Here is a 20,720-nt window from a genome sequence, read left to right on the forward strand (position 1 = left end):
CTAGGAATTGTCTGTAGACCCATGTTTTGTTCAATCTCAGTCACTAGCTGCAGTGGGACAGCCATGTCAGCAGTAGGGACGGGAGTTTCCCCACTAGTCAGGTGACATGGTTAGAGAGATGGTCTCGTTTAAATACTTGCTCAGAGAACTTCTGTGCACAGCAAAAGTGTTGCAAGTTGCTTTGATGGTTTGCCTATGTTAAACTGTCCCTTTCAGGGCAAACAAACAGAAAAAGGACCACGTTTCCCTTTCTCAGTATCGTTAGCCAAGAAATCATTGTCCATGTCAAAGGTAAATTGGATTTTTAAATGGGAATAAATAATGTGTTAAACCACAGCTGACCCAGTGCCACCCAGCGTGGCGGCCTCCACCCAGCCTGGGAGATGCACTCGCCTCCTGCCTGGTCCTCTGTTGTTCCTAGATGGCGGGTGGCCACACCTCCTTTGCTTTAAGCTTCTTCGAGATGCCCGGACATTTTGGAAGGAGATTCCCATTCAATTCAGTCCATCTTTCTTTTTCCAAAATAAAGAACAAGTTCCATGAAATCTACTGAGGCAGGCTTTTCTGGCCAAGAATGAAAAATATCCAAAGGACTTCATTCAGTATTATTACTGGCAATTAGCTTCCCTAAGGATAATTTATATTTTGAGCTTCTCTATTCATTTTCTAAATGTAAAGTGGTGAACTTTAACATACCATACAGTAATATCAAGAAGTTTCCCTCTCATTCTCCCCTTAAGACAGACAATTTTTTCCTTTTGAGTTCGTGGTAAATGCGGACAGCTGTCCAGATGGGAATGGATCCCATGAATGTGGAAAACACTATCCATTTTTCCTCCACCCACAGAATCCTTGGTGGCAGGCTGCATCTGACTTTTCAAAGGGAATGATTACCCTGTTGGAGCCCAGGAGGTGGTGAGGCTTTGACCTCGGCTCTGGGAAGCGCCTCATGGTATGAGGGCTGCTGGGTGGGTGTCTCTTCTTGGCCTTGCTCTGGGAAGTGCCCAGTGGTGTGGGGGTTGCTCTGTGGGTATCTCTCCTTGACCTTGGCTCTGGGAAGCACCTTGTGGTGTGGGGGCTGCTGTGTGGGTATGTCCTCTTGCCCTTGCCCTGGGAAGTGTCCCATAGTGTGGGGGCTGCCTCGAGACCTCTCCCCTTGGCCTTGCTCTGAGAAGTTAAGCATGCAGTACTTGACACGGACACACAGGCATTTTTCACATTCTCAGGAGTGCAGTGCCCTACTGCTCAGATCCCCGCTTCGTTCTGGAAGGGACACTGAGAAAGTTAATGCTAGGTATGAGACAGCCGTCTGGGGAGACTAGGAAGAATGACACTGCCCTGGCTCTTAGAAGAGCCTGTCCCTTTGCCGGACTCACTTCCCCCATGACCTACTTTCCCTGGCATCCTCTCGGGAGCTCAGCAGGCCTTGTGTTCTTCGGTGGGGCTGCTGCTGCCTTAAATCTCTCCAAATGGTGGTGTTCTCTATCGTGCTGAGCCCGTGGATGTGTGCCTGGCTGCACTGGCTAACAGTCCACTGGGGACCTTGTTTCCAGCCTGGGTCTTGTTTTTCCACAGCAGAGCTTATTTGCCCTTTAAAGGGCCCAATTGTATAAGGCTGCTGTGCTTAGTCTGCAGTACCCTGAATTTTTCAAAACACTCCCTCCTGGGTAAAGACTGCTTTTACAGTGACTGCCATCTTTTAAAGTTAATAAACATTTAGGGAGCACTTGGTTGAGGCTAAGGCAATTTATATGTGGTGCTTTAAGAAGCATTTTTGAAGAAATCAAAGTACCCACATGTGGACTAAGCATAACTGAGTCATATCTGTGGCAGCAAATATGTACACGGCATATCACACTCTGCCTGTGTGTGCTTGGATGTACACCTGGCAGGAAAGGGAACAGACTACATAAAATCTACTTGCCCATTCATTCATTCACTCACGCAAACACTTGTCAAACACCTCCTCTCTTAAGATGCTTTGCTAACGATGTAAAAAGATATAAAAATATTTTAGGTCCTACTCTTAAAAGCTTATATTCTTGTACAGGATATTCTAATGACCCAGAGTAGGAAATACACTGAACGCTCCTGTAACACACACCCGCACAAATCTCTAACCAATGTTTCACAAAACAATAACCTTTATGACATATTATGTACTCTCATCTATTCTTGTCTTTCATTTTATAACCCCTGAGTTGACTTCTCAGCCTACCTGTGCTTTGAAAAATCCTGCTCTAGTAGGAACAGCCACAGGAAAAAAGGAGTTAAAAGCCAGCTCACAACTCTGGGGACTGTTACAAAGGCCTTGCATTGGCTTCTCTTCCCAGGTAGCATAACGCAGAGCAGAGGTTTCCTCCCAGGCCAGGAAGGCAGACAAAGGGAATGTTCTTTCACTTCATCTTCTGCCACAGACACGGTGTTAAGTCTCGCTGAATGGCACATAACACAAGGATGCCCAAGTTCATTTTGGCATGCCCTGTCCCTGGCTGCTGAGGTCCCTCTCCAATATGTGCAGCGTTAACAGAGCACAAAGGCCCTCCATCCCCACTGATCTGGCTCAGCCTTGAACTGCCTTTTCAAACCATCACCACACCCTGCTCGCTTCTATCAGCCATCTCACCTTTGTTGTAGGCTGGTACTCACTGGGTGCCCCCTACGTGGACTTCCTTATTTTCAAAGATACAAACAGAACACAAAGCCCACATTTTCAACCCACCCAAAGATTATTCTTGAGGACCTGTTTTGGTGAAATTCAGAATGTAGTCCTTGTCCTCAAGGACAAGTTAGGGAGATATTAAGACTAAGATACTGCAACATTAGGGAATAATGAAAACGGTCTCCTCTGGAATGCATCCCTGATGGAAGCCATGGTTACAGAAGCTTCACAAGCAGGAGCACTTTATCCAAGGCACTTAGCCTTTCCAATGGGTGATTTTTTTAAATCTACAAAAGCTCTAAGGCCTCTTCCAGTAATAAAGGGCTGAGATTCCACCTGTACCCATTCCAGAGAACTTAGGAACTGGCATCGAATGTCCCCAACAGTCTCCCTCCTTGGAGTCTTCCTCTGAGCCTTCGCTATCCTAGTGAGACTTTCACCGAACCAGCTGCTTCCCTTGATTCACCTTCCAGCTTCTTGCTTTTGCTTTTAAGTGCCAAACTTGAAACTTCCTTAGTGTCCCTAACAATGGTTCCTGTCCTTTTTGTATGACGGTATCCCTGAGAAGTTAATGAAAGCTCTGGCCCTCTTTCATTTAAAAATGTGCACACCCTAAACACTTTCCCCAAATCTCCAGAAGCACAACTCCATGACTCCAGTCAGGAAGCCTTGACCTGACTATGACATCTGCCCTGTGGCATCACGTACTCGTGACATGTCTCCCCTTGACATGGTTCTTCCAGGGACTCCCTGCGGCTCCTTCTCAAAGTGCCCCTTGGCAGCCCCTCTTTCCCCTGCACTTTCTAACCGAGTTCCCACCAACCCCGACCTCAGTCCTCAGAGGCTATCTCTGGACACTTGTCCTCGGGGAGTGGACCTCGGTGCCCTTTTCTTATACCCTTTAAGGGCACCTGTCTCCAGTTTCTGTCCACTGGGACATCTCTATACCCACTGGTGTGATTCAGTGGATTCTCTCACTCCACCCGGCCAATCATGTTATCCCCCGACCCCAAACTGCATCCTTTCCTGAAACTTCCCTTCTTCGGATGGTAGCACTATTTCTCCATTCTTTGGGAAGGACACTTTAGGCCTTTCAGATCTCCTATTGTTATCCTAATCAAGTACTAAGTGTGTACTGCTGAGACTATAAACAGAGTCACATTTGGCATGTTTCATTTTTTCACCCTCTATGTCTAATCTATTTCCTTTGTGGTTCTAAAATGTCCATTAAATCTGGATTCTTCTCATGGCAGTGCCCAGTCCAGGTCCTCAGTGTTTCACTTCCTGGGCATCACTTTCTCCTCAGCGTCTTCTCACCCTCCTTTTTTGCTGATCTCTGCCATTCTCATCTCCACAGTGACTTTCTGCATAAGAACTGAAAATGCTCTGTCCAGCAGACTGAGTGCCATGCACACCCACTGCCTGGCCTGTGAGGCCTTTCACACCTGGTCCATCTCCCTGTTCCAGGTCACTTTCTTCTGTGCCTAGGTCCACAGGGAGCAGGGTGGGCAGGAAGTCAGCTCAGGGCCTGGCTCTGACTGTGTGGCCTTAAACAAGTCACTTTGTCTGTGGTATCTCAATTTCCCATGTGTCAGGTGGGCAGAGTATCTGCCTTACTAATATTATATTAATATAGTTCATTATCATTATTAATGCCAGTAAGGGACATGCTGCATGTCTGCCATCCTTGAGTCTGTCATACCCACTTCTGTCATGCTCACTCCTCTGTTTCCCCTTCAACTGGAATGGCTCTCCTTCTTTTCTCTGCTTAGATACATTCTATTTTTGTTTCAAAATTCAGCTCATAATTGATTCCCTTGTCATTCAACATTCATTCAACAAACATTTCCTGGATGTCTACTAAGTACTAGGTTTAGTGAGAGGTCCTCAAGATGTCACGCCAAGTGAGTGAGATGGATCTCTTATCTGGTGGGGGGTTAGACAGGAGTACAGATGCTAAGATGGGTGTGACCTCTGGCCCAGAGTGGAGGCTCCTGCAAGAGGTGGAGGTGTATCTGGAGCCGTAGGCTGGTGGAGGCAGCGGGCAGTGGGAGAGGGTGGCACTGTGTGTGAGAACAACGTGGCAAATGGAGACTAGAGCAGCAGGACACCACAGGGCAGGAGGGGAGGGTGGGAATGGGAAGGCAGGCAAGGACAGAACACACAGGTCTCCAGGGCAGGCAGAGGAAGTTATAGGGAGCCAGGACCTGCTTTGAGGTGCGCTGGAACCTGCTCAGGCTTCAGCCTTCTCTGCCACGTTCCCCAGTCTCAGGACTCGGTCGCTCTGAATACGCAAGGCTGGCTGGCAGGGGCCGAAGGGGCCTTACTGGTATCTCTGCCAGCCCATCCACAGCAAAGTCAGAGTGGAGTGGGGCTGGGATCCTGGTGGCTGCTGTCCCCAGGACATCATTCTGAGCAGGACAACGACGACCTGAGGGGCCACGCACCCAGGGACAAGGAGAGCAGAGAAGCCATCTCAGTCCTACTTCAAAAAAGGTGGCGCTTCAGATGAATGGTTTGTAAGTCAGGAATGAATGACTTGCCATTGAAGTTCTCCGTTGAACTCCCCATTTTGTGCAGTGTTGTTTCAAGGGCAAAACCATGCATGATTTGATTATAGACACAGTAGGTTTTAATTCAGTGGGCTTGGCCATGAGGCCAGGGCACACTTTGTAAACTTGTACAAATGCATAAGCGAGGGGCAGTCTCTGGATACTACTTAAAGAGCAGGATCACATATTAGTGGTTCCCCCAACACCCAGCTGGCACCTGGCATATTCAGTCAACGCTCCATGGCCAGGACCATATGGCCCTTTGGAAGGAGTGGAGGAGAGGTGGGGTGGGCAGGCAAGCTGGGGAAACATAGGCAGCCCCTCCTGCTCTACAAGAGGGGCCACAAGCCCTGCGATAAAGAGAGCAGAGGAGCCATCTCAGTCCTCCTTCGAAAATGGCAGCGCTGACAAGGAACGGCTCCAGTTTCTGGGCAGACTTCAGCCTGCCTGCTCCTTGGCCTGAGGCTGGGAAGGAAGGCTTAAGCCAAGACTGAGCTCAGGTGACTGCAGTAAGTTCTTCATGAGCACTTTGTGACTAGCTCCAGCTCTGATCTTGTCCTTAGGGTGACCCAGGGTTTTCCTTCATTTGAAAAACAATTTGCCTAAGGTCTGGCTAGTGAAAACGGACCTTTAACAAAAGGAATTTCAGTCAAAGGGTGAATTCCTTAAAAGGCAACTTTTAAATATGTTTTAAGTATGAAGCATTTCTATAACATTATGGTGAGCAATGGGGCTTCACTGATTGTTATTAATAACCAGTATTGGAAGGCATGTTTATATTAAAATCTGATCCAACTTTTCCCTCTGTGCAGTTTCTTACATAAGGTTGTGGCCAAACACACTTTATAAATGAACTTAAGGTTGACCTGATCATCTTGGCTCTGGGTGAGCACACCAGCAGCAGGGACCTGCCCTGCAGTGAGTATGTGTGGACCCCATGAGGACCACAAGGCAAAGGTATCCCTCAAGGCACCAGATATCTTTGGGTGGCCTCTCTCTCCCAGAGAAGACGAGGCTGGAACATAAGCCCGAGATGCTTATACATTTGTACTTTCCAAATTAAGTCTGTGAGGTGGAAGTGGAGGCTGAAGCCTCTCTGCTTCAATCAGCACGGGGCCGATGGTGTGGGGCTCAGGGAGGCACTGGCATGAGGCTGGGGAGAGGAGGGGCAGAGCTGACTGGGCAAGCACTGGGCTTTCCTCATTCCTCTAAGTCGGGTCTGGCTGCTCCCTCCCACCTGGATTTTAAACTTTATGTGGTAGATGCAACACCTAGAACAAAGGGGGACTTTCCCAGGCAGCAGAGAACCTCAGAGGCAGGCAGGGCCAGCCCAGGGCCCCGGACAGCTCGGCTCACCTCATCCACGGTCCATTGGGCTACTCGGCTGGCCTGGATGTCAGCCACGCCTGGAAGCAGCTTGCAGTGCTGCTCCCTGCCGAGAGGAAGGTCCCGGAAAGGGTGGGCCGACACGGCAGACATGAACACCGACTGGTGAAGTGCCTGTTCTGCCGAGTAATCTGCAAAAGAGGGGGAGGGAAGTGAGGTTCTGGCTCTGAGGGAACAAGCATAGCAGTCAACCCCTTGTCACAGTGGCCCCAGGTCTGGGGACGTAAAGTGCAGACACCATTGGAAACCATCTTCTGTTCAGACAGTCTCATCCTCAGCACAGCCTATGCTCCTAGGGTCTGTTTTAGAACAGTGGTCATAAAAGACAGATGTGATCCAGGCTCAAAAGATGGTGACTGTATGCCAGCCACTTTCAAATAATCTCTATGAGATGCTGCTGGATGGCCAGTGAAAGGCCAACTTGTCACTGCCACTGACTCCTCTCTCCTTAAATCGGAGTCAGAGGAATCAAAGAACCCCACAAACTACTAAACAGATTGGCACACTGAGCCACCTGGGATGTGTATGTACACACAGAATAACTTCTTCCTGGAAGCCACCTCTGCCTCTAAAGACAGAGTGAGCCCAGTTCCACATCAGGCTTCATAAATCCCCTGGGTGACACTGTATATGAAGTGCAGCACAGGGTCCCTATGAGAACCTGGGTGACATCAGCTGCTGATGTGGATGCCCACTAATGCACGATGATCTCACCTGGGGTGAGATTGTGTGGCAGCCGGAGACTTCTGGAAAGCAGCCATGGTTGAGATGTGACCTCGACACAGGTACTCTTAGATGGGGCGCTCTCTTTTCTGAGCAGAAGCTCTGAATGTTCTACAGTTTTAGGGAGCACAGGACAATGGCTGTTTGCTTGCCTGAGATTGTCTGCTATCTATAACCAAGGAGCTTCACACTCACCAACTGCCTTCTGGACTAGTTTTTTACCTCCAAGAGTGACTTTACTCTTAGGTTATATCCCGACATTTAAGATGGACGCATGGATCTGAATTAACTAATTATTTTGCTTTAAGTTTACAAATGGTTAAGGAGTAAGAACATTATAGAGATTTCAGAGAAAACCAATACCTTTATAATGACACTTTTCAAGACACTTTCCACACACATTAGCACAATAAAACTGCCGATATTTAAAGAGATTTTGAAAAAACAGATCACACAAAGAAATGTTTTAAGCCCTCCAAAAGTCCACCTTTTGTAATGCAGATAGAAGGGTAAGTAAGCGGCAGCCACAGATTTTAAAGTCTATTATGACAGTTTATGTTTTACTAGGAGCCTGAAAAGCTATTATACAAATATTCCCACCTCCAATTAATTACAGTTTTTAGTAGGTGAGGCTGACCCGCGTCATCACATGGTCACCTACCCATTAGTAAACAGAAAGGCTCTACACGACGAGCTTGCCCATCACTGGCATCCTCTGTGCAATACCGCTCTCATGGATCGGAACAGACACTCTCACATTTACCAGTGCTTGCTGTCTACACAGATAAAGAGACAGCAAAATTGCCGGCTTCTCCCCAATTCTTATGCTCCAGTTGCAAGCAGCAGCAAATTCATCCCTAACTGCTGATTGTCCAACACTGACCTTTTTAGTATGTAAATAGGTTATCTCTCTCCGCGTGGCTTAGCCAACAGTATGTAAGGCTGCAAGTCTGAAAGGAAACTTCACGTCTCCCTTGAAAAGGCTGTAGGTCGGCACATGTGAACGCTCTTTAATGGAGTTGTCAGGTTGGGCAAGGAGCCTGTATAAAACAAGCCCCTGACATGAAGGGTGGGAGCGTCACAGGGCAGGTCTATAGTTATGGCGATGACGCAGAAACGACTAACGACTTTCCTGAGAAACCAAGAATTACAGCCATGTATTCTTAGGGATTAAGACCTGAGCCAAAGCCTGACTTTATTTGGGAAAAGAATCACTGCATCACACAATCAGTTGTTTTTGCTGAAATACCACAGACTTATAAAAACCCAACATGTATGTATCTCAAACTCATGTCTTGGGTAAATCAATCAAGTATAATTGCTAAAATAGACCGGACTCTGAAAAGACACAATTAATGAATCTTATATTTTGGAAGTATGGAGATGTCAAGGGATGGTGATTTGATTCCTGTGATTCAAAAATAAAGGCGGAAGGCATTGCAAATGCAGAAACAAAAAAATAAACATCCGGTGTGTTTCCAAGCAAGAAAATTTACAATTTTGGAAGCAGACTGTCTGTTTTGGGTGTTGGGGTATACTCTTGAAAATACGCCTAATGTGTGGCTGCCAGCACCTGAAACAATCCTGGGGTTCCTCAGTCCACGGCTTGTCACTGTTGAGGCTGGTTCTGGGCTCTGGAAGATGGCAAGACAGGGCCTTCAGGTTACAACAAAGAGATGAAGCTCTAGCTTTCTGCTGTGCACTCACACATAGGCTGGCTTTATCTTATCCATGGCTTCTGAATACGGTTAACTGTGCTCCTATTATACCAATCTGTTATTTGAAGGGAAGTGAAATCTAGATTTCTTGAAGGCTGAACATAATTTGGGAGCCCATGAGAGCTGTGGGGAACAGGCTGTATATGCCTGAGGGAGTCCTCATGGGTGGTAGGGAAAGGTATGCAGTCACCGTGCTGGGCTGAGATCCCCTAGCTAGGGTTTGTGGTCTTCACTGGGTTTATCGACTTGCGTCTGTCCATCTGCAACCTCAAATTCTGGAGAATGCTTGCTAGAATCAGTTACAGGCTAAACATAGATGTTGTCACTGTTATCAATTTTACTATATCAATTGTATATCAATTGAGATTAAAAGTTGAGTATTTTACAACTCAAAAAGATATGAATTGAGCTGGGGTCCCTGAGTAGGGAGTTTGGAATCACCAATCTGTCATCTCTAAGACATGCCTGGAATTGACAACAGCTGCCATGCAGGGCTGGTGTGAGGAGAATGTAGAGGCAGTACATAGTAAGGTCCCCTGAACGGTGTGATCACTTAATGGCAGGTACTACTCTAAATGCGATCTGCAAACTTTTTGAGGTTGGGATTGATGTTTTAGAAAGAAAAGATACTAAATTAACACAGCACAAGACCAATTTTCCAGTAGTATCCAATGGGTAGCAATATATTTTGGGGAGTGCTTCATGGTGGCTGTTTTGCTTTCTTTGTATTCCTTACCAGTTTTAAATTCTTCTATACTTGATGATTTTTTGGAGTGGGATATTCAGGTCTAGCAGAAAAAAAGGCTTGAATGAGCTTGCCTCAGAGGTATTGTGGTTTGGTGGTCTCCCCACATAATAGCTGAGTGACCTGGAAGGTGTTATTTAACTTCTACACAGCAAGGTTTTTATCTCTAAAATGGGTGCATAAGAGTACTTACAATTCATTGAGTTTTGTGGTTAGGACAGCTCCTGGTACATGATAAGTGGTCAATACAGGTCAGATATTACATTATGGTTATAAGATAATAAGGGCATTTTAAGTCATAATAATAGTAATAGCGAATGTAGGGATATAAAACAATTCCAAAGCCAGTGTGGCTAGATGTGCCTGCCCTATGAAAGCTGAAATTCAGACTGAAATTCAGGATCTTGAGGGCTGTGCTCTGATTTCACACCTGACTGGTCCTAGAATGACAGACAGTGCGGTGGTCACTGAAGTCACTTGTAGAAGTCCTAGTGGGAGGAAGTGAGAGTGGGATCCTGCCAGTGCAAGGTGGACATCTGCTTCCCAGGCAAATTGGTGTTGGCGTCTGGTAACTGCGTCAGACGCTAAGATGCACTAGGCCTGCCAGCTTGGAAATTATGTGACTCTTGACAGACGTTTACAATTTGGGGTGATTTGCATTATTTTAAATTCTGTGCATAAAATTAGACTTTTGGAAATATCCACTTAAAATTTGCATACATTTTTATAAGATGTGAACACACTGATCTTAACTTCTTCCCAAGTCCAGCACAGTTTATGTCAAAGCAGATACTCACTAAGTAGCTGTCAATAAATTAAAGAACATAAGCTGATGATGAAGGCGTATACTGTCATCAGAAACCATTCTCATCAAACTGGAAGGATCATATTATTCTATCTTGGGGCATCTTGGGTAAACAGAGCCTTTCATATTAGAAAAGGATGCTTGCCATGAACAGAGGGCAGAAGGGTCACTTGCGTACCTCATCCACCAAGGCTGGTCTCACAGTGCTGTTTTCACCGAAAACTGAGGAACATGGGATGCTTCACAGTTGCACTCCCTCACTGTAGTAATGACTTCTACCCAGCTCCCCTAAAAGTCAGCCAAAGAAATCCAGCCTGCAAAAGCAGCCCTCCTGTTGGAGGTTTTAACATTTTAATTAATCAAAATGTCCTTTGCACCAGAAAATGAAATGCATATGTAATACTTGCTTTGCCTCTAATACCAATGTGATGATAAATAAAGCTATTCCTATGTTCAGGTTACCTTCTCCTTTCAGAAAGCAGATACGTAATACTTGTCACCTTAGTGGTTTGCCATTTATGAATTTGGTTGCAAGAATTGTTTTGCTACCATTTTTCTTGTAGTAGGTATTTCTATTGGGTCATATGGCTTTTGACAAAAACATAATGAAGTGTTTCATGATTTCATTCAAGATGCTTAGAGATTTGGCACATTCTCAAGTTTTCAAGGCCAACATGATCAACTCTGTGTCCAGCCCTGGGGTCCCAAGAGAGTGTGAACCAGAGGACTAAAGGACTTCACGGATATTGAGTTTCTTCAACAACACTCAGAGAGGAGTTCCATATCCAAAGGTAAGACATTACCCTTCCTACAGAGGCAATAACAACACGATGGCATCCAGCAGACTCTCTGATGAGAAGCAAGTCTCAGTGGCAAGTCTACCTATCTTTAAACATCAGAACACGACAGCCGGGGGAAGACCAATCTTCTCAAAAGTGCCTGGAGACAACCAGACCAGCTGGCTGCAGTGTGACTTTCCAGTGAAATGACCAAACACATCTGTGGCACGAGGTACAGTACCATCTGCTTTCCACTCCCACGGGACAAAGACAAAACTATTTAGAGAGTAGAGGGTCGTACTTCATCTGAAAGTAGCATGAAAGCAGGCCCCTGATTTCTTCTCTGCTCTCTCACTCGTCCTTCCCATGTCTGCTTTGCTGGACAAAAGGAAAAGAAAATCCTTTATGGAAATGTTCTTTAAAAATATGGCTGTTTCTTCACAAAAGCCTCACTACAAAATTGAGGCAAGTGAGTCATAAATGGTAAACCACAGTCTGCATGACTGGGTCTCGAGTTATTTTTAATCCCACTAAAAACGGAGACCCATTTCACAAGGAACTTTCTCTTCAATGAAAGGAGTAGCAATTCCACTGCTCTGCTCCAAAAAGGAGGAAATAAAAAAAAAAAATGCAGTCGGTCCTGAAACCCAATTATGTGATTGCTCGAGTGTTGTTATTGCCTCTGTAGGAAGGGTAATGTCTTACCTTTGGATATGGAACTCCTCTCTGTGTAATCCACGACAGTCACAGAGTTCCATCAATTTATCCCACACTGAGAAGTTACTCTCTTCTAGGGCCCTGTGTTCCCGTAGTGACTTCTGCTGGATAAACAAGGGATGTTCAGAGATGACTCTGCACTTGGCAACATTGTTTTCTTCCCACGATCCCCTATGTCCATGGTCTGTGTCCTTAATATCCTTGGCGTTGTCATTTCTACCCTCACCATCTTCTCTTGATTTTGATACTTTTTAGTCCACTCAATCCCTCTTCATTTTCACTCTTTAACACATCTGTTCTTTTCCCCAAAACAAACTGGATAAAAGAAGCCCCACCATGACAGGCAAGAAAACTACCCATGCCTGTGAAGGAACATGAGCTCCTCGGGGATGGTCACTTCATTGCCAGCAGGCACTCAGCTCTTTCTTACATGCCAGCTCATACTACTCAGACACGGGACATGGTCTGCTGCACTGTCACCTATTTCCTTGTGTTCTTATATCTAGAATTCATACGTGGACATCTGTAGGGTGCTTTCCAATGGTAGCTATTGGTCATCCCTCATCACAAGCTCTCTCTTAACTGATTTTATATAAATGTGGGGGATGAAGTATAGAAAAGTCAGAGATTTTTCATTGCTCAGTGGACTATCAAGAGTCCCAGAAGTTGAATGAAGAATTTTGGATGCGCTAGATCTGTGTAACCATAGCCACCAGTCACGTGTGGCCACAGAGTACTTAAATGTGGACAGTACAAGTAGAGATGTGTGGGCATAGGTCCTGGATTTTGAGGACTTTGCACCCAAAAAAGAAATGTAAAATATCTCAGCAATTTTTTGAATCTTGATTTATGGGTTGGATTATGCCACTACAACTAGTTTTCTTATTTATTATTATTTTAAATATGGCTACCAGAGAATTTCCCCCATGTGGCTAGTGTTCTGTTTCTACTGGACAGCACGGGTCCAGAAGAGTGCTGGGCCCGTACCTCTCTCGAGGCCCACCCTGGGAGCAGGAAGAGGCTAGGTGGCTGGTGGCTAGGCAAATTCACATGGCTCTTGAGAAGTAATGATAACGGGGCTGGAGATAGCCTATATTCCACTCCACAGGCCAAATTCATGGGGCAAGTCTATCTGGGGAGATACCTGCATGCCTGAGGGGCTCTACAGTTCATTTGCAGAGAGACTCTGAGCCAAGTGTTTGCTTGGCTCACAGCTGATGCTCAACCAATACCTACTGAGTGGATGAACAGATGACTGAATGAATGCATGCATGCCAGAAAGCAGGGACTTTTTTCATTTACTGCAAAAGCAAAGGATAACTTTCAAAACTAGGTTAGGAACTATTCAGATTTGAGCCACTTTCTCTAAAACTGTCACTGCTCACTCCCCAATCACCCAATACTATGGCCACCCAGCTGTTCTTTCCTTACCAGGGCTGGGGTAACAGCAGGTGGAGAGAGGGAACGAGTGCTTCGAAGTCGTCAGACCTCCCTGGCCATCTTTCAAGCATTCCTCTCCAGCTTTCAGGGGACAGCCAGTCCTCTGGGGCTCCAGTGGTTGGGCTTTACAACTTTGCTTTCAGCCAGGTGACCTCCCCACCTTAGTCATTATCCCTCATACAGGGAGAAGTGAATGCCCAGTTCACAGTGGCGTTTTACTCAGGCCTTCCTCTTCCCTCTGGGCCACATGCCTCCTATGCCAGCCTCTGCCCCACTCCCTGCTCCTCATGGTGGCATCTCTGAAGACCATGAGGCCTTTCCCCTCAGGTGGGCATGTGCTCTGATGGTGCCCGGCTCTTCCCTACAAGCTCTTCTGGGTGGGCCTCCATAACGTCACCCAAGCTGAGTCTAACCCCCTTCTATGCCTCGGGGTCTTCTATTTCTCCCCTGTACCTCTCTGTCTCTTTCCCTGGCCCCACCCCAGGCACTGAGCCTACTTTCTCTTTAGGAGCTGCCACCACCACCCTCTCCCATCCTGGCTGGCCTGTGGATGCAGTCTTCTGGTCCCCTTTGCCTAGCTGCCTTCAGCCAGGCCCTTGTGAGGGAATTATTGCCACATACAACAGAATCCTGATGGAATAAGTCATGTAGTAAGCAGGGATATGGCAAACAGTACACTTCCTGGAGCAAGAATCAGTGCTTAAAACTCTGTCAAGCGGTTCAGCCTTCAGCTTTTACTCCTGAGGGCAGGGCTGGTTCCCTAGACCCATAGGCATGGGGTTCCAGGTCCAGAGGCCCTGTCCAGAGCACTGGTGCTGGAGCATGGATACCTTCCCACATCAGGCCGCATCTTCCTCTGCGGCTCTCCTGCGGCCCCATAGGCAGTGAGTCATGCCTTCTCAGGGCTGCCCCAGGACAGCTGCCACTTGCCTCCTGTTATTGAAATTGCTTAGTGGAGTAGGAATTCAAGGGCAACCATTTCCAATTCGTTCCCAGAGCACCACGGTGGAGCACAAATCTGCCACATGGCACAGCACAGTACAGGTGCTTAATACATGGTGTGACTGTGGAACCATCTGAGGAATTTCACTGCAGAGACAAATAATGCTGTGGCAAATGCTAACTTATTCTGTGCCAGTGAAAACAATGAGTTCCCATCCTGTGGTATCCCACTTGCCAAATATACTCATAACTGAAAAGGCTGGGAATTGTTTGTGATATGAATTCTTACTCATTCCTCAATTTGATACTCGAGAAGCAGATATCCCCTGGTGTCATTTTAACAAAAATGCAGAAAAATCCATATAGCTTTTGATATATTAGTCATCCAATAAAAGACTCTCATGCAGCTTACTTTTTGATGGCTAAAGAGTGAACTTTTAGTTTAATATCTGCTCCACACAGCTTGAGACATCACTAATTGAACTTCTTTTGACTGACTACTACAACCCAATCACCCTCACGAATTTTTGTGTCCTCTGCAAGACCATCTTCTTTCCACTTGCCAAGGTGGGACCCTGATTGAATGAACGCTAGCATCAACTGGACCAGAGGACTGGGTGGCTCTTCTCAAAGTGGCACCCTCCCGCCTGGTAACTTCCTGCCCTACTCTGCAAGTGCAGTTGTAGGAGGAACAAGCCATGTTGGGCTGGCATTCACAGATCTGAAAGGCCTCTTTCTACATCTGTGAGTAGAAAACGTTACTGTGCATGAAGAAATGGTTTAAATGTACTTGAATTCCAAGAGTGGGTGGTCGTACTGATGACAAGGAGCAAACCAATTAGAAGGAAACCCTCTGAGCCCCGGACAGTGTTTGGCACCTGTGCTGAGGGTGGGACACAGTGCAGCTAGTGCAAAAGCCCATGTCGGTCTGTGTGTGAATCTCTCGGCTCCAGTAACCCAGAGGCTGGGAGGGGCAAGTGAATGAATGATGGTTATAACCCTAAAGATCTTGACAGGACCTGCCTGTGGGAGCGCAGACACGAGAATGCAGAAAAATCCACATTAACTTTTGACATGTTAGTCATCCAATAAATGATTCTCATGCCGTTTACTTTTTGATGGATAAAGAGTGACCTTTTATTTTTCTATTTTTTCTGTTTGTCTTTGCAACCCCTCAGCACAGCATCTGGTACACAGGAGGTGCTCAATAGCTGTTTGTTGACAACCAGCAGAGCAGGCATAAATCCTGGGAAGGGGCAGAAGGATGTATTCCTCTTGGATGCTGGGGATCTTGAAGCTCCCCCTCTGCCTGTGCCCTGAGTAAATGCCCCATGGACTCTGCTTCCATTTTCTCTGGGCTGTCTGATTCCCAACCAGTGGGTGCACCGCTTGAGCAGAGGGTCTGTGGGGCTCAACTTGTTCAGAGAGACCCCCAGGTGAAGATTTCCAAGGCCCAGTATGATCCCAAGGTTTCCAGGCTCGTGCTGAAGCACAGCCAGCCTAGAGCACAGTGCCTTTGCCTGCTATCCAGGAGCACCCAATCAGAAATGACAAGGACTGGATCACGCAGAACAATCCCAAGGGGCTCCAGTATCGCTGGGGGCTGGGCGGAGTTGCAGCTTCAGAGAAGCTCTGCCAGCAGCAGTCTGCCTTGCTCCCCTGGGGTGAGCTGGGGCCCAGAGAACAAGTCCTTGCAGGACACCTTACATTCTGTTTTATTGATTCCCTATGACTTCATAAAGGATGGTGCTATTAGCACTTTCTTACAGATATTGCAATAGTCTCAGAAACGCAAAATAACTTGGCAAAAGCTATTCAGAAGGCCAAGGCAGAGCTGGGGTGCTCCAATCCTTTCCCACCAATCCTTCAGTAGTGAGTTTTTTCTGTGGCTGCCGGTATATTTCTGTCTAGAGGGCAAGAGGCAAAAGTGACACTTTGAGGGCAGAGTGTTGCCCCATTATGCTGGAAAGACAGAGTTGTCTCTTCTTTGCAAGGAAAGTCTCTAAGTTGCAATAATCAGCACCCGAATCTCCAGACAGTTCCTTAAAAGCATTGTCATATTCATCTCAAAACAAACACGTTTCCAGGGATTCTACCTGAGACCTGATCAAAGGAGCACCTCACGCTATGGGAATGACAGTCACCTGGGCTCTGCCTGGCAGAAGGTAAAAGCCTCCCCTCCTCCATTTCCCAAGGGTCACGCCCACTACTCTGGGAACACAGGGCTGCTGCTCACCCTTCTCGTCCCTGGCAGAGAAAGCTGCCTCCTTCCCTGGCAGAGAGCTCAGCACAGATGCCTGCTTTCGGGCGATGCCAAGGTCTCCCCTCATGGAGGTGCTGACGTGTTCACTGACAGTATTAGAGAAATCAGCCTGCACTGTGGGGCACTCTTGGAAGACGCCAGTTTTCACATGCTCATGTGCTCCATCTACCTTGCAGACAGCTCTTCCTGGTTCTCAGGAGAAAGTCTTCCAGGCCCAAGGCCAAGTGTCATCCTCCCCCTCTGGGAGAGGGAGAGGTCAGGCTTCCCCCATGAATTAGCACCAAGCACCCCCTCTTAGGTGTTCATCTCACCTTCTACTTGTGATTCTTTCTTTTGTTGAAAACATATAAATAAATTAGTTTGTGCATCTCTCTTCACATTTCACTCTCAATGAAGCAGCAGCTTGTGGGCTATTTTCTTCTTGTAGGAGTTGTGAATATTTCTAGTGTTTTCCTGGCTTTGCAGAAAACCAGAGGCAGTGGCGCACACAGGACAGACTGCTCCTTGAGACCAGAGGGGGAGGACAGCAACCCCTGGCCGCACTGCCTGGGGAAGCGTGCCCAGGTGTCTACATATACAACAAATTTCTCTCCTGCTTACCTTTCTGGCAGGCCCCTCCTGCCTGTTTTTCGGGTTTCCCTCTGTTCACACAAATTAAATGTGTTTATTCACACATTTTGGCATAAGCCACCCTCCTACCCATTGTCCCTTGCTGTCCTTGCTGTCCTCTGTGTGCCACCTTCCCCAATCTGGTCTCATACTAATTACAGAGAATACAATGAGCTGTGACGATTGGAAAATATAAGGGCTAAAGAGAAAATAAAATGAAGGTGAGTCTTCTTTGTTACGTGAGTAAAAGAAGAAACGAGCATTCTTAGTCTTTCATAAACTTCAGTCTTTTCATTAAAAATTATTAGAATTCAGTCCTCTTTTGATGGGCAGCATGGTTGTTTCCAGGTTCTTGCTATTGTGAACAATGCTGCGATAAACATACGTGTGCAGGTATACTACGCAGCCATAAAAAAGAACAAAATCATGAATTTCACAGCAACCTGGATGGAACTAGAGTCTATAATACTGAGTGACCTCTCACAAAAACAAAAATCCGAATATCACATGTTCTCACTCATATAATGGACCTTGAACATCCAATGCAATACTATAAGAAAATGACTGATGGTACTGGGAAACTATGGGGGGGAGGGGGATGGGATTAACAGTAGCAAATATCTATCGGGGGATGGGAAAACACTTCTTATCTACAGGGTGCCTGAATGAAATGTCATTGTACACCTAACCCTTAACTGTACCCCACAAAACCATAATAAAAAATACTGATTAATGAAAAAAAAATTATTAGAATTATGAAAAAAAGAAACAAGAAATCACGTCAATTTTTAAGAAGACTGACTTGCTCAGGAGCAAGAAAAAAACATGTGAAAGGCTCCATGCTCTTTCTGACAGGATTCAGGGCCTGTCAGGAACTTGGTTCCAAGCCACACAAAAGCTGTTCTGCTCAGTCATCTATTTTCTCCTCTAGCGTAAATATCACCTATTGCCAATATACGCAGGTAATATACTTGCTCTTTTCCAATATATCAGCATTCAAGAGAACAAAAAGCTTTTAATGTTCTCAGTTTGTGTGTATGTTCTGAAACAAAAGAAAAAAACAAAAACAAAACACTCAAAATGTTTGAATGGCAGGAACAAGTACCTGGCATGAACTAAAAACAAATTATGAAGCAAAGGGATAATGAAGGCATGGGATAAGCCTCTATGTGCTGCATTTCAATCTCCTATTTAAAAAGCAGGAGTCTAGCCAATAGGCTATCACCTCCCACCAGAGAGAGATTCACAAGCTCTCTTCCCATCCAGGCTGCCCACTCCGGGCACCTCTACCCAGCTCCTGTCACCCTGCCCTTTTTCAACCTTGATAGCTTGGCCTGAGCAATCTCTCCTCTTCATTTAGCCTCTGGGTTTCTTTATGCTGTAGAACAGACTTCCCAGACCTGCCAAGCTGTGGACACAGCCAGAGGTTGTTTCCTGATGACATGTTGGCATAGGAGCCAAGAACTTTGTTAGTCTGAAGCAAGGTCTCTGTCACATGAAATTCACATCTTTCCATTAGAATTCCATGTGGAAACCCAGAACTAGAACCACAAACAGCCATTCAGAAACCAGGGCTTCATAAAGTCCTCGAGGAGTTGTGGAAAATGCCCAGTACCAAGTCGATGACATACTTCTAGAAAATGCAGATTGAGAAACATGCTCTTTGCAATTTTAAAAACAAACCAGGATAAATGAAGGTGCAGATGAAAGATGATAATTTGCTTGGGTCTTTTACTTCTACACATGGGTAGTAATATGAAAACTGAAGAGACCTTGTCCAGGGATCCTCAAGTTGCTCACGTCAGAAGGAAATAGAGTCTGTTGTAAATTAAGGCCTTCATTTCCAGTATGAAGGAAGCTCCTTACTTATAATGGGTATGGTAAGCCTCTTTCTCAAGAAAATGACACTTGTGTTCAAAACCCTGTTTTATACTACTGTAGAAAATAACTGCATTGGGAATCAGTAATCTTCTCCACATGGCTACTTTCCACTTGAGGATATTGTGGAAATGGTGCCACTAGAATAAGCTATATTTTAAGGAGTGAACGTTTAAGGACTACCCTGTCATACCTAACCAAGTCACTATTAATGAAATTAGAGAAGCCAGGTGGTAACACTGACACTTGAAACAACAACAAAACCCTTTTCTTAATGATTCACTATAAAAGGTTAAATTGCTAATATTTGTGTGTTTGTGGGGGCAGGTGGGAATTTTTAAAAACTGTGTTAGAAAGTAGAATAATTTTCCTAAAGCAAGCGTTTGAAGAAGACTGACTCAGGTAGGCTGTCACCACACTCTAAAATCCCATCGGTTATAATGAGTAATATTCAGAAACATTCTGCAGAGCTTCTAATAAACCACTTGAAAGAAAAAGCATCGAACACAAGATTGAATAGTGACAGATCACAATGACAGTGATGGAAAATGTGCCCCAAATAAATGAGACACACCAAATTTCTGAGGCCAGACGACCCCTCCTGCTTCCCAAGTAGCCCAGGACACTTAAGAGAATAAAAGTGTTCCTGATTTTCAGGCTTCCTGTAGGCTCATTTCCTCATACTAACAACTCCTCAATTAGACAGTGAGGCTTCATTGTTGCAAATTTTATTCTAACCTGCGAATAGTATGATCATCTGGAATTTTTTTTAAAGGCCATGTAAATTGATTAGGACACACTGGTGTGATTCTTTGGGAGAAATGCAAGGATAAATAATCATTTCCAAAGTATGAGAGTATTGCTGAATTCCATTATTGAGCTACACTTTATTTTAGAATACTCTCCACCTTTAAACTATGGTTACAACTATTCTATACCACAGAAAAATGGCTTCTTTTTCAGGGCTTCCTCTTTTTAGTGGCTTCTGCTATGTTATTGAAAACTAAAGATGATGACAGGTGAATATAAGTCCAAAGAAAAGATTAAACATACTTAACAATGTCACTGTAACAATGCAAGATATCCTTCATAGTACTGAATATTTTTGGAGAAAGCTTCTTAGAACATCTGAGAGGCAATCCCATTTCAGATTATGGACAGAAAAGGGAGTTCCCTTACCCCACTTTAATACATTATTCTAGCCAAGGTAGCTGTTGCTACTGATGTTCTCATTTCTTTCTTAGAGGAAAAATTAATTGACTTGCTAGAATAATTTGCATCCAGAGTGAATCCATACCTTATTTCTAAATTATTTTTGGACTTGGGCTTTCTTAAATCATGAATAATAATCTAGGTGTCTTTAGGAGTATTTTTCTCAGAGAGAAAACATATTATAGGTGTGGCTTATAGGCCAGAACCATATCGGTCCATTCTAGGTAAGAAAAAGAAAAACTACTGCTTGGGCCACAAACTGTGCTGTCTTAATGACTAGGAAAACATA

At 45.4% G+C, this 20,720-nt stretch overlaps 1 protein-coding gene across 2 annotated transcripts in view; it reads right to left on the minus strand.

Annotated features, from left to right (window-relative positions):
- The window catches only part of L3MBTL4 (L3MBTL4, histone methyl-lysine binding protein), a 433,421-nt gene that overhangs the window by 7,971 nt on the left and 404,730 nt on the right, over positions 1–20,720 (minus strand). For both annotated transcript variants that reach the window (XM_021707570.1, XM_021707564.1), the window contains one exon: positions 6,571–6,731. In XM_021707570.1, coding sequence (XP_021563245.1) covers positions 6,571–6,731 — 161 coding nt within the window. The remainder of the gene's footprint in view (positions 1–6,570; positions 6,732–20,720) is intronic.

The sequence above is a fragment of the Carlito syrichta genome, unplaced genomic scaffold (genome assembly GCF_000164805.1).
Source record: "Carlito syrichta isolate Samal-C Ts95f unplaced genomic scaffold, Tarsius_syrichta-2.0.1 Scaffold47312, whole genome shotgun sequence".
Classification (NCBI taxonomy): domain Eukaryota; kingdom Metazoa; phylum Chordata; class Mammalia; order Primates; family Tarsiidae; genus Carlito; species Carlito syrichta.